Source organism: Myxocyprinus asiaticus, chromosome 14 (assembly GCF_019703515.2).
Source record: "Myxocyprinus asiaticus isolate MX2 ecotype Aquarium Trade chromosome 14, UBuf_Myxa_2, whole genome shotgun sequence".
Classification (NCBI taxonomy): Eukaryota; Metazoa; Chordata; class Actinopteri; order Cypriniformes; family Catostomidae; genus Myxocyprinus; species Myxocyprinus asiaticus.
In genome coordinates this window covers 19,999,705-20,018,656 of record NC_059357.1, presented here as the reverse complement: position 1 = coordinate 20,018,656, position 18,952 = coordinate 19,999,705, and the positions used below count along the sequence as shown (strand labels likewise).

The following is an 18,952-nucleotide window of genomic DNA, read 5'->3' as shown; positions in this document are numbered from 1 at the left end:
ATTCAGGCTGGCAGTGAGCCTTTAAATGTGCATTTGTTTCTGTATGTTTTTCACAGGTGTGGATAAACGTTGTCTGTGTATGTATTCTGGTGATATGTGTTGGTATGTCAGTATATGTCTGTTTGCGAGCAGTATCACCCTGCATGTTAGTGTGTGTGTACGTAATTGAAAGAGTGGTTGTTAAAATCTGTCACAGCTTCAGGGTTCCCACAGTCATGGAAAACCTTTAAATATCAGGAATATATTTTATTAGTCATGCTTTACTCTAAAATATTTTATCACTTAGATGTTGCTCTTGTGTAGAGCTTGTATAGAGTAAAACTACTAGAGTATATACACTCACTGTGAACTTTATCAGGAATACCTGTGCACCTACTTATTTATGCGATTATCTAATCAGCCAATCATGTGGCAGCAGCGCAATGCATAAAATCACGCAGATACGGGTCAGGAGCTTCAGTTAATGTTAATCAATGATCAGAATGAGGAAAAAATTTGATCTCAGTGATTTCGACCATGGTATGATTGTTGGGCTGGTTTGAGTATTTCTGTTACTGCTGATCTCCTGGGATTTTCATGCACAACAGTCTCTAGAGTTTACTCAGAATGGTGCCAAAAACAGAAAACATCCAGTGAGCGGCAGTTCTGCGGATGGAAACGCCTTGTTTATGAGAGAGGTTAACGGAGAATGGCCAGACTGGTTCAAGCTGACAGAAAGGCTACGGTAACTCGGATAATCACTCTGTGCAATTGTAGTGAGCAAAACAGCACCTCAGAATGCACAACATATCGAACCTTGAGGCGGATGGGCTACAACAGCAGAAGACCACGTTGGGCACTTTATTAGGACCATAGTGTTCCTAATAAAGTGCAAAGTGAGTGTAAGAGTATGGCTCTTAAGTCATAGTGATGTTTGATTTGTGAGTGAAATGTTCTTGCTATTCAGTTCTTTTCAGTGAATTGGTGAAATCAGTTTTCAAATCAGTCTGAATGATTCATTAGTGAATCAGCGTGAATCAAAATGAAAGTCATGGAAATTCATTGTCAAAATGTGTGGGAACCCTATAGCTTGCATGTTCCACGATACGTCAGTGAACAATTAAATGACAGTAACTTGCATGCGGTTTCTGTTTCATTGTCTCTGTGTAGGTGTTTTTGTGTTGCATTGTGATTGTGTGCAGCTAGGAGTGTGCTCTGTAAACTGTTTGTAACTGTGTAACTATTTATTTACTGCTCACACACACACACACACACACACACACACACACACACACACATACTTCTTCCTCCCGTATGTTGTTTCTCTCAGTGCTGAGTGTGGGAGAAGGGGGCTACTGGGAGGGCACGGTTCGAGGGCGCACAGGCTGGTTCCCCTCTGACTGCGTGGAGGAGGTGGCACTCCGCAGCTTGGACAATCGCTCAGGTGAGACTTACACACACACGTTACAGCTATCAATGTCGAAGACATCCACTCTACACTCTGAGCTGTCATTTTGATAAGTCCCAACTGTAGTTGTTGGACAGTCGGACTGACACAGCTTCTCTGTGAGGTTTTGATGTCAGATGCAGTGAGGGAGAGCAGCTATGAGGACTATTAATAGTTTACAGAAGTACTGGAGTGTGAGGAAGACTGATTGTGCCATTTCACGCTGGTTAAACTCACTGCTGTTTGGGCCACCACACTCTGTCAGAGCGGGAAACTTCAAGTCGGACGTGTATTTGCTTTTCATGCTGTAGTTACACACTTACACACACACAATGATGATGTGGATGCGGTTGTGTGTGCATGTTTCAGAGAGCCGCAGCGAAAGAGCCAAGCGACTCTTCCGGCATTACACCGTTGGATCCTACGACAGCTTTGAAGCTCCCAGGTAAGACCACTTCTAGGATTTATGTATGACTATTGCTGATATGTTTAGCTACTCTTACACACACACACTCATTTGCACATCGGCTAAACTTTGTGCGCTAATCAATCACGGTCATGGAAAACTAGAAAATATCAGGGAATTTTAAAACAGTGTTTTATAGACATGGAAAAGTCATTGATTTCTATAACTAAAATACATTTGATTAGTTATTAAATATTTCAGGGAATAAATATTGCTCTTCAGTAGAACTTGCTCACAAGCCACAGTAATGTCCGATTTGTGAGCTAATAGTTCTTTTGAGCCTTTTATCTTTCGCAAATTGAACCAATTATGATTCATTAGTGAATCATTCTTAATTTAAGTGGTTTTTAACTATCCTAATTCATTATCACAAATAACTAGGAAGGTCATGGAACAGTAATGGAAATTCATTGCTCACAAATTGCCTTACAGAAATTAAACATGGTTTTACTACTGTAACCATGGTATCACCATGGTATTTTTAAGTAAAATCATAGTAACCACAAAATTAAACATGGTTACTATATTTGCACCATATTACTCTAGTAACACCATGGTTAATTGTATAGAAACAATGGCTTCTGCCAAAATCATTGTTACTAAAATATTACTAGTGTAAAACTATGGTTAATTTTACCCAGATAAAACCTTTCTCTAAACTCCACAACCTTCACCGTGACCAAATCACTGTGAGGAAATCAACCTTTATATTTATTTTTATTTATTATTATAATTAGGATTAAAGGAAATATTAAGAGTGAACACAGGAAACGGGATGGGAAAAAGTGGGACAAAATGTGGAATTGAACCTGGGTTGTCTGCACGAAAATAACAAATCCACATCCATGTAACAACGCACAAAATCGAGCTTGTGTAGCAAGAAGCGTCTACAGTCACGTTTTTGCATAGAGTATGTTTTGGCCTTAACACTCCATGCTAGGGACCAGTATCTAAAACACAACATATGCTAGTGACCTGCCATCCTGCTTTTCAACCATTCAATTTAGTTCAATTAGTTTTCCAAACAAAGTTTGAGTTACAATTGTTAAAAGTCTTCTGTTATTTAATGTGCTGATTTGAACTGGTTTGGAATATCTGCAGTAATAACTATGATGGGAGTGTTATTGTCATGATGTGGACATTATGTAAGGTCATGCACTCTGGATGTGTGTACCACAAAACTCATATTACATCACATTTTGTATATAATTAAGGTGAAGGAATTGAGGTGAGGTTCATACTTTACATCTTATGGAGTTTTGTGTTCCTGGCCACAGTCTTCAACTTGTCTAAATACAATTATTATTTAATTATTTAATTTCTATATACAGTTTACAATCATATTTCATCAAACTACACAATGATCACTCTAAGACTTTATAGATATTACAGTTTCATTTTCTGTTAATGCATGATTTCCTGTAAAGCTGCTTTGAAATGATGTGTGTTGTGAAAAGCGCTATACAAATAAAAATGACTTGACTTGAGACTACAGTGGCTGTTCTGAGGAGGACGTGATAAGACTTTTTAGACACTCTGCTAATTTAATTCTTCTTTTACACCGGATGGGATGCCAGCAGGCAGTATGTGAACTACCAATTGTTTTATCCAGAAAGTTGGCATAAAGGTCTAAATTTATAATGAAAGTGCACAAGGCAGTGCAACAAGATATTTAGCTTCAGTTACTGTATTTGACAAAGGTCAAAATAAATTAAGAGAAGTGTAATGAAACAATAATGTACCACGATCCAACAAAAGTATGTAATATGCTCTGTTATTTTTACAGATATTGTGGAGGAATAACACAGTTGTGTTTGATTTGGATGGGGTTAAAGCCACCAAGTATTTCTGTGAAAAATTTACCTAACCGCCACAGGGAAAACTAGTCCCATCCGAATAGGGCTTTTGTCTTGGTTTATACTCTGATAAGTGATCATAGAGGCTTTTAGTGCTGGACAGAGCAGATGTTCTACAGATTCTTTTCACATGTCTGTCGGGAGACTCAGAGTTTCTCACTTTCAGTCGTTCAGCAAATTCTTGTCATGTATTTACTCACAGTTCTCATGGGTTAGACTGATATTCATTCACTCACGGGAGCATTTTCTGTTGGTTCATCTGAACTGCTGCCGTTTGCCAGGACTCACCTGAGGAGGCTTTGGCGCTTCTTTTCTCACTGCTGTGAGTGAGTGATAGGCTGATAGAAATGGTAATCGGGAGGCAAGTGTGTGATGCATTGGAATGTTTGATCGGTGCATTTAAACCTGGTGTTGGAAATTGTGAGATATAAATCTGTCTAAATTAATTTCAAAAGTTGGAGAATGTGACTTCAATGGTATACATACAGGATAATGATAATAACATATTTGAATATATTGTCAGCAGTGTCCTGCAGTGAAACATGCTAATTTAATCTAAAACTATTTTAAACAACATTCTAGAATAGAATAGAATATTGTACTTTTAAACATTTGTCACAAATGTTGACTAGTTACAGCACATAAAATATAGAGGGGCTAGTTTTCACATGGGGATGTCGTCACAAAGGCTGTATCTCAGTAAGGATGATATCTGGAGTCAAAAGTCACGCAAATGTGTGTTTTCTCTAGCAGAGGTTTTGTATATTGGCTTCAAACCCCTAGTTCAAAACACTGACACATTTTTACTATCGTCGTATTTTTGTTATAGCTCTTAGATAAACAAGCAAACATAATGAAACCACACTGAAATACATTAAGGCAGGCAGATTTTTACAGAAAGGTTCAACTGTTTTCTCAGGATAAAGGTATTTTTCATCAAAGTCAGGTCAGGGCATGTTGGCAAACTGTATGTGTTTTCAATGTCATTAATGTATACAGTTGATTAATTACAATATTTGTAGGCCAAAGCATTTTTTTGAAAAATATTTTTGTATGTTAACTTTGTCATTTTTGTTGTTTAATGAATCGTTTTGTGCCTTATAATATTTTTTCATTTGAAATATTGCTGAAAAGCCTATACTAGGCCCACTTTTGGGACATGTTGGCACAGAAGGTCAACATGTATCTTTTTTCCTGGGCAAGAGCAATGAAAATGTTCAATAGCTTTTTTTGTTGCAAAGTCTTCAAGCCTTAACCTTACTGTAGCTACTGTATGTAAAAATTGACTTTCAAAAAATAAACCTACTACTGAGAAATATTCACGGGTTAAAATGTGACAACTAGCCCCGGTCTCCCCTTTATAATTGTTAACATAAAACCTTGATATTGAAGAAAATGTCATGCCCATGTTATCTGTCAACTACCCACATATATTTTAAGAATCTGTTTAACTAACGAGTCCACATGCTCATAAAAGTCTTGAGTGAGATGTGGCTTGCTGTTCGTGATGGAGGAGTTGTGTATGAGACTTGATTCAAGCTCTACATCCCCCCTTGACTTTTTTATTTAAGAATAGGCCTATATAATATTTAATAAATAAAGAAGTGAATAGAAATAGCGAGGGGTGGGGGAGGGATGCCAGAAGAATTTGGCACAAGAGTGAGGTAAGCAGCTATTTATATAAACTTTCATTGTAATTGACAGATTTAGATGATCAAGCTCAGTGGCCATGTTTTGATCTCTAAGAAACTCCAAGACTCTTCTCATTTATTTCTTTATTTCTTTCTCTCTCTCTCTCTCTCTCTCTCACTCCATCTAGCTGTCTGTGAGTCATGCACTGGTAAATTAACACTGCTGAGCTCTTTTCATTAGCACCTCACAGTAAACAAAAAGCAGCTTTACGTGATGTCATTCTGTCCCAGTCATGGATGGAGATCATGCTCACCTCATCTAAGCATCCTACAATACAACGCAATACAAGCCCTGCAAATTATTTACATACAAATGTACACATTATAAATCACATGCATTATTTATACACAGAATCTCACTGGTCATACTCTCAATTTCATTCTTGCACACACACACACACACACACACACACACACACACACACACACACACACACACATACACATGTTGGTGCAGCTATTACGAACTATAGATTATATCCCCTAACCCTAACCCTAACCCTAAACCTAACACTCACAAAAAACTTTCTGCATTTTTACATTTTCAATAAAACATTGTTTAGTATGTTTTTTAAGCTATTTGAATTATGGGGACATTAGAAATGTCCTCATAAACCACATTTATAGCATAATACCCTTTTAATTACCAGTTTGTAACCTATGAAAAAAGTACTCGTAAACCACTTAAACCTGCCCCCACACACACACACGTTTTTTTTATATCATTGTGGGGACTTTCCTTAGTCTTCTATGGTTTTTATATGGATCTAACGATAATTTCTATCCCCTAACCCTAACCCTACCCCTAAACCTAACCCTCACAGAAAACTTTTTGCATTTTTACATTTTCAAAAAAACATCGTTTAGTACATTAACTAAGCCATTTCCCTTGTGGGTACCACTGTCTGGTCCCCACAATGTAGGTTAAACCTGAATACACACACACACACTTACACACACACACACACTGATACTCTTTACTATGTTTTTAATTTCCATTTTTTTACACTTCCCTATTTTTGGCTTTGTAACCCCCTCATCCTGCTCTTGCTTTCCCTTGTGCTCCCTCTCCTTTTTAAATCCTCCCATTTTACTCACCCCCTGCACTCTTTCATTTTCTCTCCATCACCCTCCCACCCCTGTGGTGACTCCATCTGGAGGTCAGAAGATGAAGGGCACTAAAGAGGAAGAGCAAGAGAGAGAAAGATAAAGAGAGGAATAAATGGAGGAATGGATGAATGGTTGGGTGAAAAAAAGGAGAGTTAAATGATGAGATTGTGGTTATACGAGTGGTTGGAAGATTGGATTCAGTATACACTGGAAGGGTTAGTGTTAGGGTTATAGACCTTAAAATGGCCCTCTATTACCAGACGAGAAGTGTTGAATGGTGGCACCATTGTGCTGATAGAAAGCAATGGTTTCAAATGTTAGGATGCTGTGTGTTGTTTTTCTTTTTTCTTTTTTTGCCCTTTTTCCACTTGATAGCTGAATTGCAAAACTAATCATTTTAAAGCACATTGCCACATTCCAGTAAAACTCACCTTATCTTAAATATTGATTGTACAAACCGATAGTCCTGCCCCAAACTCACACCATTGGTTGAGCCAATGTTGCTGTGCCAGGCTGGATGGGCTACTCAAACTGGGCTGTTTTAATTGCACCAAGAGTCACAGTGACTATGTTTACATGGACACCAGAAAGCAGTGTATTGCGAGAAAGCAGTGTTCCCGTTTACATGCACTGAATAGGCAGTGTACACTTCACTCTCATATACATGCAGCTCGGCCAGTAAGCAGCTTTCTCCACAGCAGCGTAATTTCTCTGCGATGCTTGTGTAAATAACAAACATGGTATTCGAGGAAGACCATTGCTTCGCTTTATTTTCAGATTTTACAGAGTTGTTGCTGTGTTTGTAACCTTAACTTTCTATCATGACCTGCAGTGAAATTGCACTGCAATAGTGGGATTTACCTCTTTCGTAAAACTCCGGGATTCCACCAATGTACGAGCGCATATAAGCGAACGTGAGGGGCCGTCGATAATTTACATTGGTGCGTATAAATGGGTATAGTTTACAGTGTATGTACTTTTCCCATGAATCTCCCAGAAATTGTGAATTCTTTCCCCTTTGTTGACTTAAAGGAATAGTTCACCCAAAAATGAAAATTTGCTGATAATTCACTCACCCTCAGGCAATCCAAGATGTATCTGAGTTTCTGTCTTCATCAAAACAGAATTTAAGACTTTTAGGATTTCATTTCAGGCCTCCTCCTCTAAACAATGCAAGTGAATGTCCTCCATTTATTTGATGGTCCAAAATGCATAGTTAGGGTGCATCAAAATAATCCACACGACTCCAGTCAACAAATAAAGTTCTTCTGAATGCAAACGATTGATTATTTTTAGAAACAAAACAATACTTATATACGTTTTAACTACAAATGTTCGCTTCCGTACATCTCTGTGATATGCGCTCATGAGAGGGATGATGTAAGCTCGTTGGTAAGGTCACGCGTCACGTGGAGGAGTCAGGAAGCACATCATTGTTTACAAGAGAAACTTGTGCCGTTCACAAACCAAAACAGTCCAAAACAATTTCAAAACAATATAAAAAAAATTATAATAATAATTTCCAAATAATAATAATAATAAAAACAAAGTAAACAATGACGCGCTTCCTGACTCCTCCTCCACGTGACGCATGACCTTACCAACGAGCTTACGTCATATCAGCAGTAAATTATCAGCAAATTTTCATTTTTGGGTGAACTATTCCTTTAATGTTGGGCTCCATCCTATGAAGTTTGTTAAATTAAATTTATACTTCTGCGTCCAACCTATGCCGTAGGCTACGCATAGCTACGGCGGTTACTGCGTAGCCTTATGTGCACCTCTTCAAAAATGTTACTGTGTGTCGCGTCGACAACAGCTGTGACAAGAAATTGTCTGGGGTAGCGTAGAATTTTCTCCAAGATTATTTTATCTATGTATGCATCCATATCCACTAATCAGTGATCGTGTCACATTGTTTGGAACCGTTTCGTTTTTTTGTGAGCATCTGCTGTTTTTATATTCTGTTTTATATGAACAAGCGAAAATGTGACAAAAGAGACATCTGTTTACATCTAATAAACTCTGTGCTTTTTTCATGGGTATTTTACTCTCTATATATCAGGTATATAGGTACATTTGTCATATTCTACTCAAGAACTTTCTGATCTGTATGATGTTTTGACTGTATGTTTGACTGTATGGTGTAAATAATAATATTTCATAAGTTATGAAAACGGAACACTTCTAATTTGTCAGCAGATTAAAAAAAGCATCTGTTAAGAGTTGTTTATTTTGCCTAAATGCACAGTAAAGAGTTTCATCTTTAAAACGACACCCTTTGTGTGTTGGTAAAGCAAGCAATTATTATTTCAGCACGGTGCGTCAAAGTATGCCACATTATTTATTTATTTATTTATTATTATTTAAGCGAGTCAAAAGAGTTTATACCTGATTTATTGTCTCTGCATGGCAGGCAACATTTATAATAAATTATATGTACCTAAATACTACATTGATGAACTCGTTTTTAATGTTTCAATAATTTAATTAATACTTTTGAATACACGAATACCATTGCATTGCTTTCATTTATTTATTAAACATACAGTTATTTCAGAAATTAAGTCGTTATTGTTTCAATACAATAGCATTTTGACTGTGTACCCACAAAACGACACAGACACACCAACGTAGAACTATAAATGCATTGGCCACTACGCGGAGCATATGCCGTAGGTTCGACGCAGAAGTATAAACTGGCCTTTATCCATGTCTCTCTTCCTCTGGAAACTCTTCAGTGCTTCTTTTCTCATTTCAGCCCTACTTTTCCAGAACCCCACATCACTACATCCCCTCTGGCATTGCCTCATCATCCCCATCACTGTCCTTCCCTCAGTGAGTCATTTTAAATGGAAACTTCCTCTTTCTGCATCATCCTCCTCTCTCCTCTGTTCCTTCTGTCCATGCATGCTCCTTTGTATCATAATCTTACCCACAATTCCAGTTTCTCTGTCCCACAGCGCCCTGCAGCACTCTCTCTCCCACTTCCACATGCGCGTGATCTCTTTATAGAGCAGTGGTCTGTGAAATAGGCTCAAGGACGTACTCATTCATTTCAGGTAAAAGTTCACTAAAGGAATCGCACATATGCTGTGTCAGTGCATGAACATGCCAGGCAACGCAGTCTTACACGGAAACTATTCTAGGCAAGCAAGTTTTCTGGAATTGATACAAATATGGGAGTGCACACACACACACACATGCAAATACTGTACATACTGCACAGGCACACATAAGCCTTCTGCCACTATTCACACTTCCTTGCACCTCTCTCCTGCTGCTTCTCTCTCTCACTATCTCTCCACTCCTCTCTCTCTCTTTCTCTCTCCATCACACACATGCTCTGAATGAACAGCGATATGGTGTAGTCTACCATGGTGGAGGATAGAAAGAGTGTGAGAGTTACTGAAAGAGGAAGAATAAGGAAGAGAATTCTGGATACAGCAATGCCGTAGAAAGAGAAGAAGAGAAATAGAGTGAAGGAGGTAGAGGGAGACGGAGGGAGAGAGTACTCGGGCAGAGGAGCAACATCGACACCCGGCGAAAGAGGCTTTGACAGAGATGATGTGAGTTGTTGCTTTCTCTCCTCTTTACCTCTCTCTTCCTCTTCCCGTTCCTCTTCCTCTCTCTCTCCCTGGTTTTCTTTGGCTCATCCCTGTTCTATTCTCTCTTATCCCTCAGAGATGTGCCACTGTGTCTCCCTCTTTTTCGGTTCCCTCGCTTCCTCTCCTCCTTCATTCATAGGTTCCGCTTTGTTTACAGACATTGTTGAAGGAAGGGGGAGGTGGCAGGGTAAGGGGGAGGGGTCTCTCACTCTCTCTCTCTTTTTACATTCTTGTGCATGTGTTGTCCAATGTGCACTGTGTGTTTGTGTATGATTTAGGGTCCACATAGGGTCAATACAGAAAAAAGGAGGGATGTGGGGTGGTAAGATAAAAAATAATAAAAGAAGACAAGGAAAAAAGTTAGAATTGTGCGATAGGTGTGGGAGGACAAGCAGAGGAAAAAGAAGGAACAAAGATCAGATGGACAGAAGGTAGAAGAGGAAGCAGATGGGTGTGGAAGTGTATACATCTGCCACAGTACACAGACAGAAAGAGAGCAACAGGTTCAGAGGACAAAAAATACACCACAGACGAGCAATGCTAACAAACACCTTAAGAGTTAATAAGAAGATTTTGCCTATTTGTGAACACACGTTCACACAGCAGCAGAATACGATTGTCAGTGTTGGTTCAATGTGCTAAATACAGTTACGTTCTCAAACAACACTGGGTTCTACACTGCCTGGCCAAATAAAAAGTCACCGTTTGGATTTAAATAAGCAGATACTTAAGAGCCTATGATTGGATCATTATTGCAGTGATTAATATGTATCAGCTTGAAACAATTCTTTTAACCCTAACTGATGCAGTGTGTAGCTTCTAATTTCTTAAACAACCATGTCGGAAGACATACCCCGTGGTCGTGGAAAAGATGTTATTGTGTTTCAGAAGGGGCAAATTATTGGCCTACATTAAGCAAAGAAAACAACTAAGGAGATTGCTGAAATCACTGGAATTGGGTTAAGAACTTTCCAACTAATTATTAAAACCTGGAAGGATAGTGGTGAACCATCAGCTTCGCAGAAGAACTGTGGTCGGAAAAAAAATCTTGAATGCTCCTGATCGGAGATCAATAAAACGCTTGGTGAAGTCACATGGTAAAAAATCGACAGTAGAACTCACGTCCAGATTTACCCTATTCCAAAGCGACGGGTATGTCAGGGTAAGAAGGGAAGCGCATGAAGCGATGCACCCTTCATGCATAGTGCCCATTGTACAAGCCTCTGGAGGCAATGTTATAATCTGGAGTTGCTTCAGTTGGTCAGGTCTAGGCTCAGCAACGTTATGTGCAATAAAATGAAGTCAGCTGACTACCTGAATGTACTGAATGACCAGGTTATCCCATCAATGGATTTTTCTTCCCTGACAGCATGGGCATATTCTAGGACAACAATGCCAAGATTCATGGGGCTTAAATTGTGTAAGAGTGGTTCAGGGAGCATGAGGAATCATTTCACACATGAATTGGCCACCACAGAGTCCTGACCTTAACCCCATTGAAAGTCATTGGGATGTGCTGGAGAAGACTTTACAGAGTGGTTCAACTCTCCCGTCATTAATACAAGATCTCAGCCAAAAATGTATGCAACTCTGGACAGAAATAAATGTTGTGATGATGAATAAGGTTGTCAAAACAATGCCACAACGAACGTGCACCGTAATCAAAGCTAATGACGGCCAACAAAATATCAGAGTATGCAAATCTTCATTTTTTTTTTTATTTTTTTTTTTTTTGGCCAAGCAGTGTAATTGAGAGTGATAACTGACTCTTGTAAATTTTCAGGAACTTTGACAGTGAGTTTGGTAAACCTGTGTTGCGTGAAGGTAACCACGCTGGACAACTAGTCTGTCACGTCATTCAATGCCATAGCTACTCTGCATAAACACTTGTCCTGTATCTGTTGCGTATTTCCATGTTGGGATCTGGGAACTCACAGAGATGGAGATATAAGCTGTGTGTCATCTGAAGGTTTTAGATCCATATATACAGTATATATGGTTAATCACTGTGCCATATCATCCATGACTTGGCTCTATCTAGTAGCCTGTAAGAAGAATACTAATCTCGTTCGCTCTTCTCACTCTTGTGACAATGATTACCCCTCCATTGGCTTGGGTGCCTAATGTCGCTGACCCCTGGTCTACTTATTAGTCTAATTAAAATGTTGAGATTTTGTCACTATTACAATAATAGACCTCATTAACAAGCCAATGGGTTTTTAACAGTTAATTATATATTATTATAATTATGTAAATTATTAGAATATAATTATAAATCAGTCTTACACATACAGTACTTTTTTGCATGTAAAGATTAACATTGCATATATCTTAATCTTACAAACAATATCCCTCACAATATGCCTCAAAGTTTTACTGTAACTCCTGTTATTAATGTTTTACAATAAACTATGGAACGTAACTTCAGGCATAATACCAGGAATGTAGAAGTAGAAGGAATTGCAGAAACAGAAGCACTGATATAAATGGAGTTTTAAAGACCTCATGAAATCAAAATGGGAGTTTTGTGGTTTTAGTCCATGTCTGTTAGCTTTGAAGCCTAGTTCTGTATAAAGACTGTGCTCGTGTACTACTAAAAGTTGAAAAGTAACATTTAGCAGATTTATGCATTTAAAATGTATAGTCCAGTCTCTTTCTTCTAAGAAACCAGACCAAAAATATTGATGACCACAAGACAGTATCAAATATATTTGTCCATCAAATGCTCTGAATAGAACTGTCTCTACCCCTATTAACACTAACTAGCAATAGCAAATCCTGATTTAAACTCTTGAAATTTTACCTCTGTTCTGCTGCAATATAAAAATATGTGTTTTATGTAAGTATAATCCAGCATGATTTGAGTTTGCAAAGGTATTAAGAATTTGTTCCAAAGAAAGAGACAAGATAAATCAAAGTATGAATTACAGGTAATATTTCAGACTAGTATAGTCACCTGTCCATGAAAATGTGTGCTCAAATCAAATATACAGATACGTAAAGAATGTACGAACTAGAGCTGTCAGAATTAACGCATAAACGCATGCGATTAATTAAGTTTCATGAGTACATTTTTCTTAATCGCGATTTAACATTTACTGTTAATACAGCATAAACCAGCATAAACACTGGTTGGAAGGGCAGAACCTTTGTAATGTGTCTGCCCGGACTCAGTACACTGACACACACACCAAAAACACACAACAGCACTTCCATGTTTGTCATAAAATGATAGAGAAAGGACCTCTTAATACTATTTGATGTACAAAAACAGCCTATGTAAGGCGCATTTTAATTACCACAGAAGCACGTCAAGCATTAAATATCACTAAAAAGTAGAATGAGACGTTTTTGTCTGCAAGCACTTTTCATGCAGAGTTCAAAGTGGCGCATGATGCTGGTGCTGATGCCCTAACGTGAATCATGAACGCGGCTTCACAATTGCTGTAACAAAGTGGATAGCCGCAGTCTGCCAGCAGATGATATTGTGAAGGATGAGAGTTTAAGAGATTTAATGCCCATTGCGAAGAAAATGCAACCTACTGGAGGGGAAACTAGTTCTTTCAATTAGTCAAACTCCCACTTAGACTTTGGGAAACATTTAATGTTACTTGAATTGGTGCTATTTTAGTGCATTTCTATCATTATACTGTGGAAGGCTTTTTTTGGAAAATAATAATAAAGCATTAGATTGCAACATATTGTTTTGTTTTCTTTCCTAAGATGAAAATAAATGTATTTTGACAGGAAAAGATGTATATAGTGTCAAATTTCAGCACTTTCCAAATCTATGATTAATCGCAATTACTTACAAAAAATTATGCCATTAATCATGATTAAAAAAATTATTGACTGACAGCATTAGTACAATAATAATTATATACTGAAGTATATTCTTTCATCTTGGAGGTTTAGTGTAATGAATGTTGCATTTCTTTGTTCAAAACAATCTAATATTCTTTTTAAAAAGCCAAATAAACAAACTGATAAACCTCTATGCTCAGCAAAGGCGAAATGACAAGACAATCCAGACACTGTATTGCCCCAAACTGCTGCATTATGTGTCAGTCAGTGTAAAATGAATCTGAAGATTGTGAATTAGTTGTGATGAGAGGCAACGGCATTGAAAAATCCACAAATCTGACAGTGAAACCCAAAAGTTCATTCAGAAGCTGGTGATTTTGATGATGTAATAGGTGGATGGTAGTTTAGAACTGTAGTGCTTTACGGCTACGCTACAAGAGCACTAGAGAGAGTGCAGTGAAGTACAGGGCTTTCACTGCTCTCTCTTTCTTTCTACTTCTCAAACATGCTGCCAGTTTTATGATTGGGAAAACAGTGACTGGTGGAGGCAGTGATAGAAGCCCTTGCTCTTGTAAACTCACTCAGAAGACAAGCAGATGTGTGCAAGAGAGGGATGAGTGAAGGAGAGAGACAATCAGATAGATGGGTGTATAAAAGGTATCTTGCCCTAGTGAAATTGGTGCTTGGCATTTGAATGGCATCTTCCAAATGTTATGATCTTCTGTACTGCAGCAGGTGTGTGTTAACACGGCACTTGTGTGTGTGTGTGTGTGTGTGTGTGTGTGTATGCAGAGCTCTTTACATTAAATGCATGCATTAGCTAATCAGCAAACAAACTCGGTCACCTCAAGACAAAAAATTACATCATTTCTCTCCTATTTCATGCTAAACCATGTCTTCCAACCACACGCTCTCTTTCTCTGTCCCTCTATCTCACCCTCCCTCCCTCTCTTTCTCCTTGCCTTGCTCACTCTCCCTCCTCCTCTGTCGCAGTCACAGTGAACCATCTCTTTCTCTCTCTCCCTCTCTCTCTCTCTCTCTCTCTCTCTCTCTCCATCTTAAGTATGAAAGGTTTGGGAGAGCTAGGCCCTCGCTCTCACTCTCTCCGTCTCTCTCTCCTCCTCTCCTCCTCTCGTGCAGCTCTCGCTCGCTGTTCTCTGGCTGGAAGAGGAGCAGCAGAAGGAGGAGGAGGTGGAGGAGGAGGAGAAGGAGGGGGGGGAAATGGCGACGGGAGGATGCGGAGAGGAGGATCTCTCTCTCTCCCTCTCCCTCTCGTCGTCCTGGCCGTCACTAGGCCCTATGAATCGCAGCGTCTGGTTCATTTACAGGTACTGGCTGTTTTTATGTTTTTCTCAAGGATGGAGGGAGAAGGAAGGGGGGGAGGTGGGCAGAGAGAGTGCTGCATGTGTGTACGGACATGACTGTGGAAAGCCGGAGTGATGGAATGGATCGACTGGCAGGGATGTGTTGCAATGTGCATGTGTGCGTGTTTGGACGTGTGTGTGTCTTATGTGTGGAAGAGAGTGCGCTGCTCACGCAATCCCTGTGCATTAGCCAGTATAGCGCATTTCCACCGCTGCTTGTGTGTGTGTGAATCTTCACAGCTTCTGTGTCTCTGTTAACAGTGCAGAATACAATGTCTGCCTCCAGCCAAAGCTCTATACTGATACACCACTGCTCTGATGGACAGAATGCTAAAGTGGTGTGTGTTTCTTAGTATGTGTGTGTGTGTGGAACGGAGAAAGAATGTGCTGGCTCTATTAGCTGCTGATTTAGAAGAAAGTAGAGGAGTTGGCTTCAGTGAAAATTATTGTTGCTAATAGGCTGCACTAGTATGTGCTTGCATGTGTGATTTGCATGAGTGATTTGCATGTGCATGATGTATACATTTAATGAATGAAGAATGGCTGTTCACAAGAGGATGTTTCGCGTTTCTCGTATGTCTGCTGCATTTTTGCTTGTTTAATTGTGGAGTGTGTGCCATTTGATGTTGAGCTAATGTTGTACAGTGAATTGTGTTGTACTGTCTGACAGTTTGCTTTGCAGCACAAAGCTTGACTTGTTGTGCACTTATTTAACATATATTGAATCTTACTGTTATGCTGGGAGCTCTATCAACATCTCATGTTGTGATTTTTGGTGTGAAACTCAAGTTAAGTTTAATACATCCTCTAATAACTCATTCTTCATCATGTGGTGTGTTACTGTGGATGCAATCTCTGTTGTTTTTAGAGGGGTTTGAGGCACTTGTCAGCTGCTCAGGCTGGGAGACCAGCTAAACCAGCTGAAACCCAGCTTGCAAGGTTGGGAGACCAGCTAAACTAGCAAAGACTGGCAAACCACCTTTGGATGGTTTAAGATCCCATTGTGTAACCTCTTTATTATTGTGTATTGTCTTTGTTATTAGTGTAGGAGCTTGCTGCGTAGGCTAACCGTATGTAGTTACTGATGCAGTTTTTGGATAAACTGTGTCTGCATCACATCATAGGACAGCCCCATTGCTCAAATAAGGAAAGAGAGTGCTAAAATGAAAGAGAGAGAGAGAGAGAAGGACAGAGAGATGTTAGCATTAGTGGGGTGTGAGATGTCTGCAACTTTATAAAGGGAACGCCAACTTGAAGCAAGACCATCGCTTTCTGCCGCACATCAATTCATTCCTGGTTTGTTTTCTATCTGGGCAGATATGAGTGGGTGATATGGAGATTGGCCACTGTTGGCATCCCTGTGTGCAGGCACAGTGGAGGAGTGTGGACAGACTGTTGGAGTGAAAAGAGGACTGAGATAGAAAGCAGGGTAGGAGGTGACACAGAGGAGTCAGAGAGAGAGTTCAGAGGGAGATATGAGTGAGCCTGGCCTCTGGGTCGTGTTCTCTAAGAGGTTCAGAGAAAGCTTTTACATTTGATGCTTACATTTAGTGGTTTAGATGGAGAGTGAAGTTCTAAAGCATTCAAAGAGAAAGAGGGATACGGAAAGGGAGAGATAGAGAGGAGAAAAAGAGAGAGCCATATGAACATATGGAGTGGGTTGAAGGCTGAGCTAGCGTACAATGTTATCATCAGCATGTGGGTACAGTATGGTACAGTTATGGTAAAACAATATCTCACCTGGCTGGTACTGCACATACACACACAGACACTCACAAAGGCTCTCTAATAGTGCAAAGTACGTTCACATAACACCTTAAAATAATCCCTCCACAGTAGGATTGCAAATATTAAGAAATTTTTTAATCGACAGTCATTAATGTTAATGAATGGAAATCTATTAATCATTAACAGTAATAAAACTGTAAGTGATGAACAGCTTAAAACAAAAAACAAAAAATACAATACAGATATTTTTCTTATTATATTATTAATTAAATATTATTCATACATAGATTTTTTTACTGACCAACAGTTCTAATGCAAACTTGAAAACATCAATATTGCAATGGAGAAAATTTTCTTTGTAGAAGGAAACGTGAATCAAGGAAGTGAGGATGCGAATCTGTTTGTTATATTGTGTTGCTTACAGGACGTGACATGCAGCTCGCAAGTGGCAGTGCGCTCTCTAGCAGCAGATTGCTGTATAGAAAGTCTTACCTCTATGTGCTGGCATGATTACTGAATTCATTTGTGTTGAAATGTATTTATTAATCTACAATCGATAAGCTTAATTGATCAAATTATTAACAACGAATAATTGATTATTCATTAACATCTCTACTCCACATCCAGGGTTGGGGAGTAATGAAATACATGTAACGGGATTACATATTTAAAATACAAAATATAAGTAACTGTATTCCACTACAGTTACAATTTAAATCATTGGTATTTAGAATACAGTTACATTCAAAAAGTATTTTGATTACTGAAGAGATTACTTTGCATTTTATTGTCATTTGTTTCATTTAATATTTAGTCCTTTCAGATGGAAAACATTTTTACATATAATTGATGTGATCCAAAGTGCATTTGAACATCGGTGAAACACTTTCTTATGAGAAGTAAGTTTGGAGCAGAATAAATAGAAATAAACCTTGTGTAAATTGTCAGCTTTACGCTAAGATAAAATGTTATTTCTAGTCATTTTACATGCACGTTACCAGGCACGATCATATTTTTTTATCAAGAAAATTCACGTTGGATCATAATTTATTTTTTTCTAGTAAGACCTTTGATATTAGGGCAGAAATCATATTCTTGATAATAATTTTTGTATTGTTTTCCTGTAAAAATATCTAAAAATCCTTAAAACAAGATTAATTAGATTGATCTTGTTTTAGAAACAACACTGCACAAGATATTTAGGTTTTTCTGAGAATGTATTTTTAACATGTATTTTGTCTTACTGTACTGGCAGAGTTTTTGTAGTCAAAACAAGTGAAAAAATCTACCGGTGCTGAAGAAGTAATCCAAAGTATTTAGAATACGTTACTGACCTTGAGTAATCTAATAGAATACGTTACAAATTACATTTTACAGCATGTATTCTGTAATCTGTAGTGGAATACATTTCAGAAGTAACCCTCCCAACCCTGCCTAAAACTAAGGTTGGGAACAGAGGGTTTAAAAAAAAAATTAAAAAAAATACAGGAACCAGGTGATGAACGCATAATTTCCCAGTTGAAACGAACTAATGAACTAATCAATGAACTTGGAATGAACTTATTGGATGGTTGTTGACATAGAAATGTGTAGTTAAGGATACACATTATGAGCTTTGTTGTAATTAGTGGTATTTTATAAAAATGAAGGAATGGATAAAATATCTTTATTTAAAAGTCTATGTAAATGCACCTTTTGAAGAATCTGTTCTTTTAAAACATGACACAATCTCATCATTTGGTGACAGACTGCTGAGGGTAGTAAATCCATTGAAGAATTGCTTATTTCCAAACCTTTCCTTCTCAAAAGTACTAAAATAATTGTTAATGGAACCATTAAGAAACTGGAATCATGTTTTTAAATAATGTTTCAGAAGCTAAACACATTTCTTTTTTTTTT

The 18,952-nt window shown here is 38.3% G+C and overlaps 1 protein-coding gene across 1 annotated transcript in view; it reads left to right on the top strand.

The window, feature by feature from the left end:
- The window catches only part of LOC127451224 (SH3 and multiple ankyrin repeat domains protein 1-like), a 149,550-nt gene that overhangs the window by 93,018 nt on the left and 37,580 nt on the right, over positions 1-18,952 (top strand). Inside the window, exons 14-15 of the mRNA XM_051715741.1 lie at positions 1,310-1,423; positions 1,796-1,871. Coding sequence (XP_051571701.1) covers positions 1,310-1,423; positions 1,796-1,871 — 190 coding nt within the window. The remainder of the gene's footprint in view (positions 1-1,309; positions 1,424-1,795; positions 1,872-18,952) is intronic.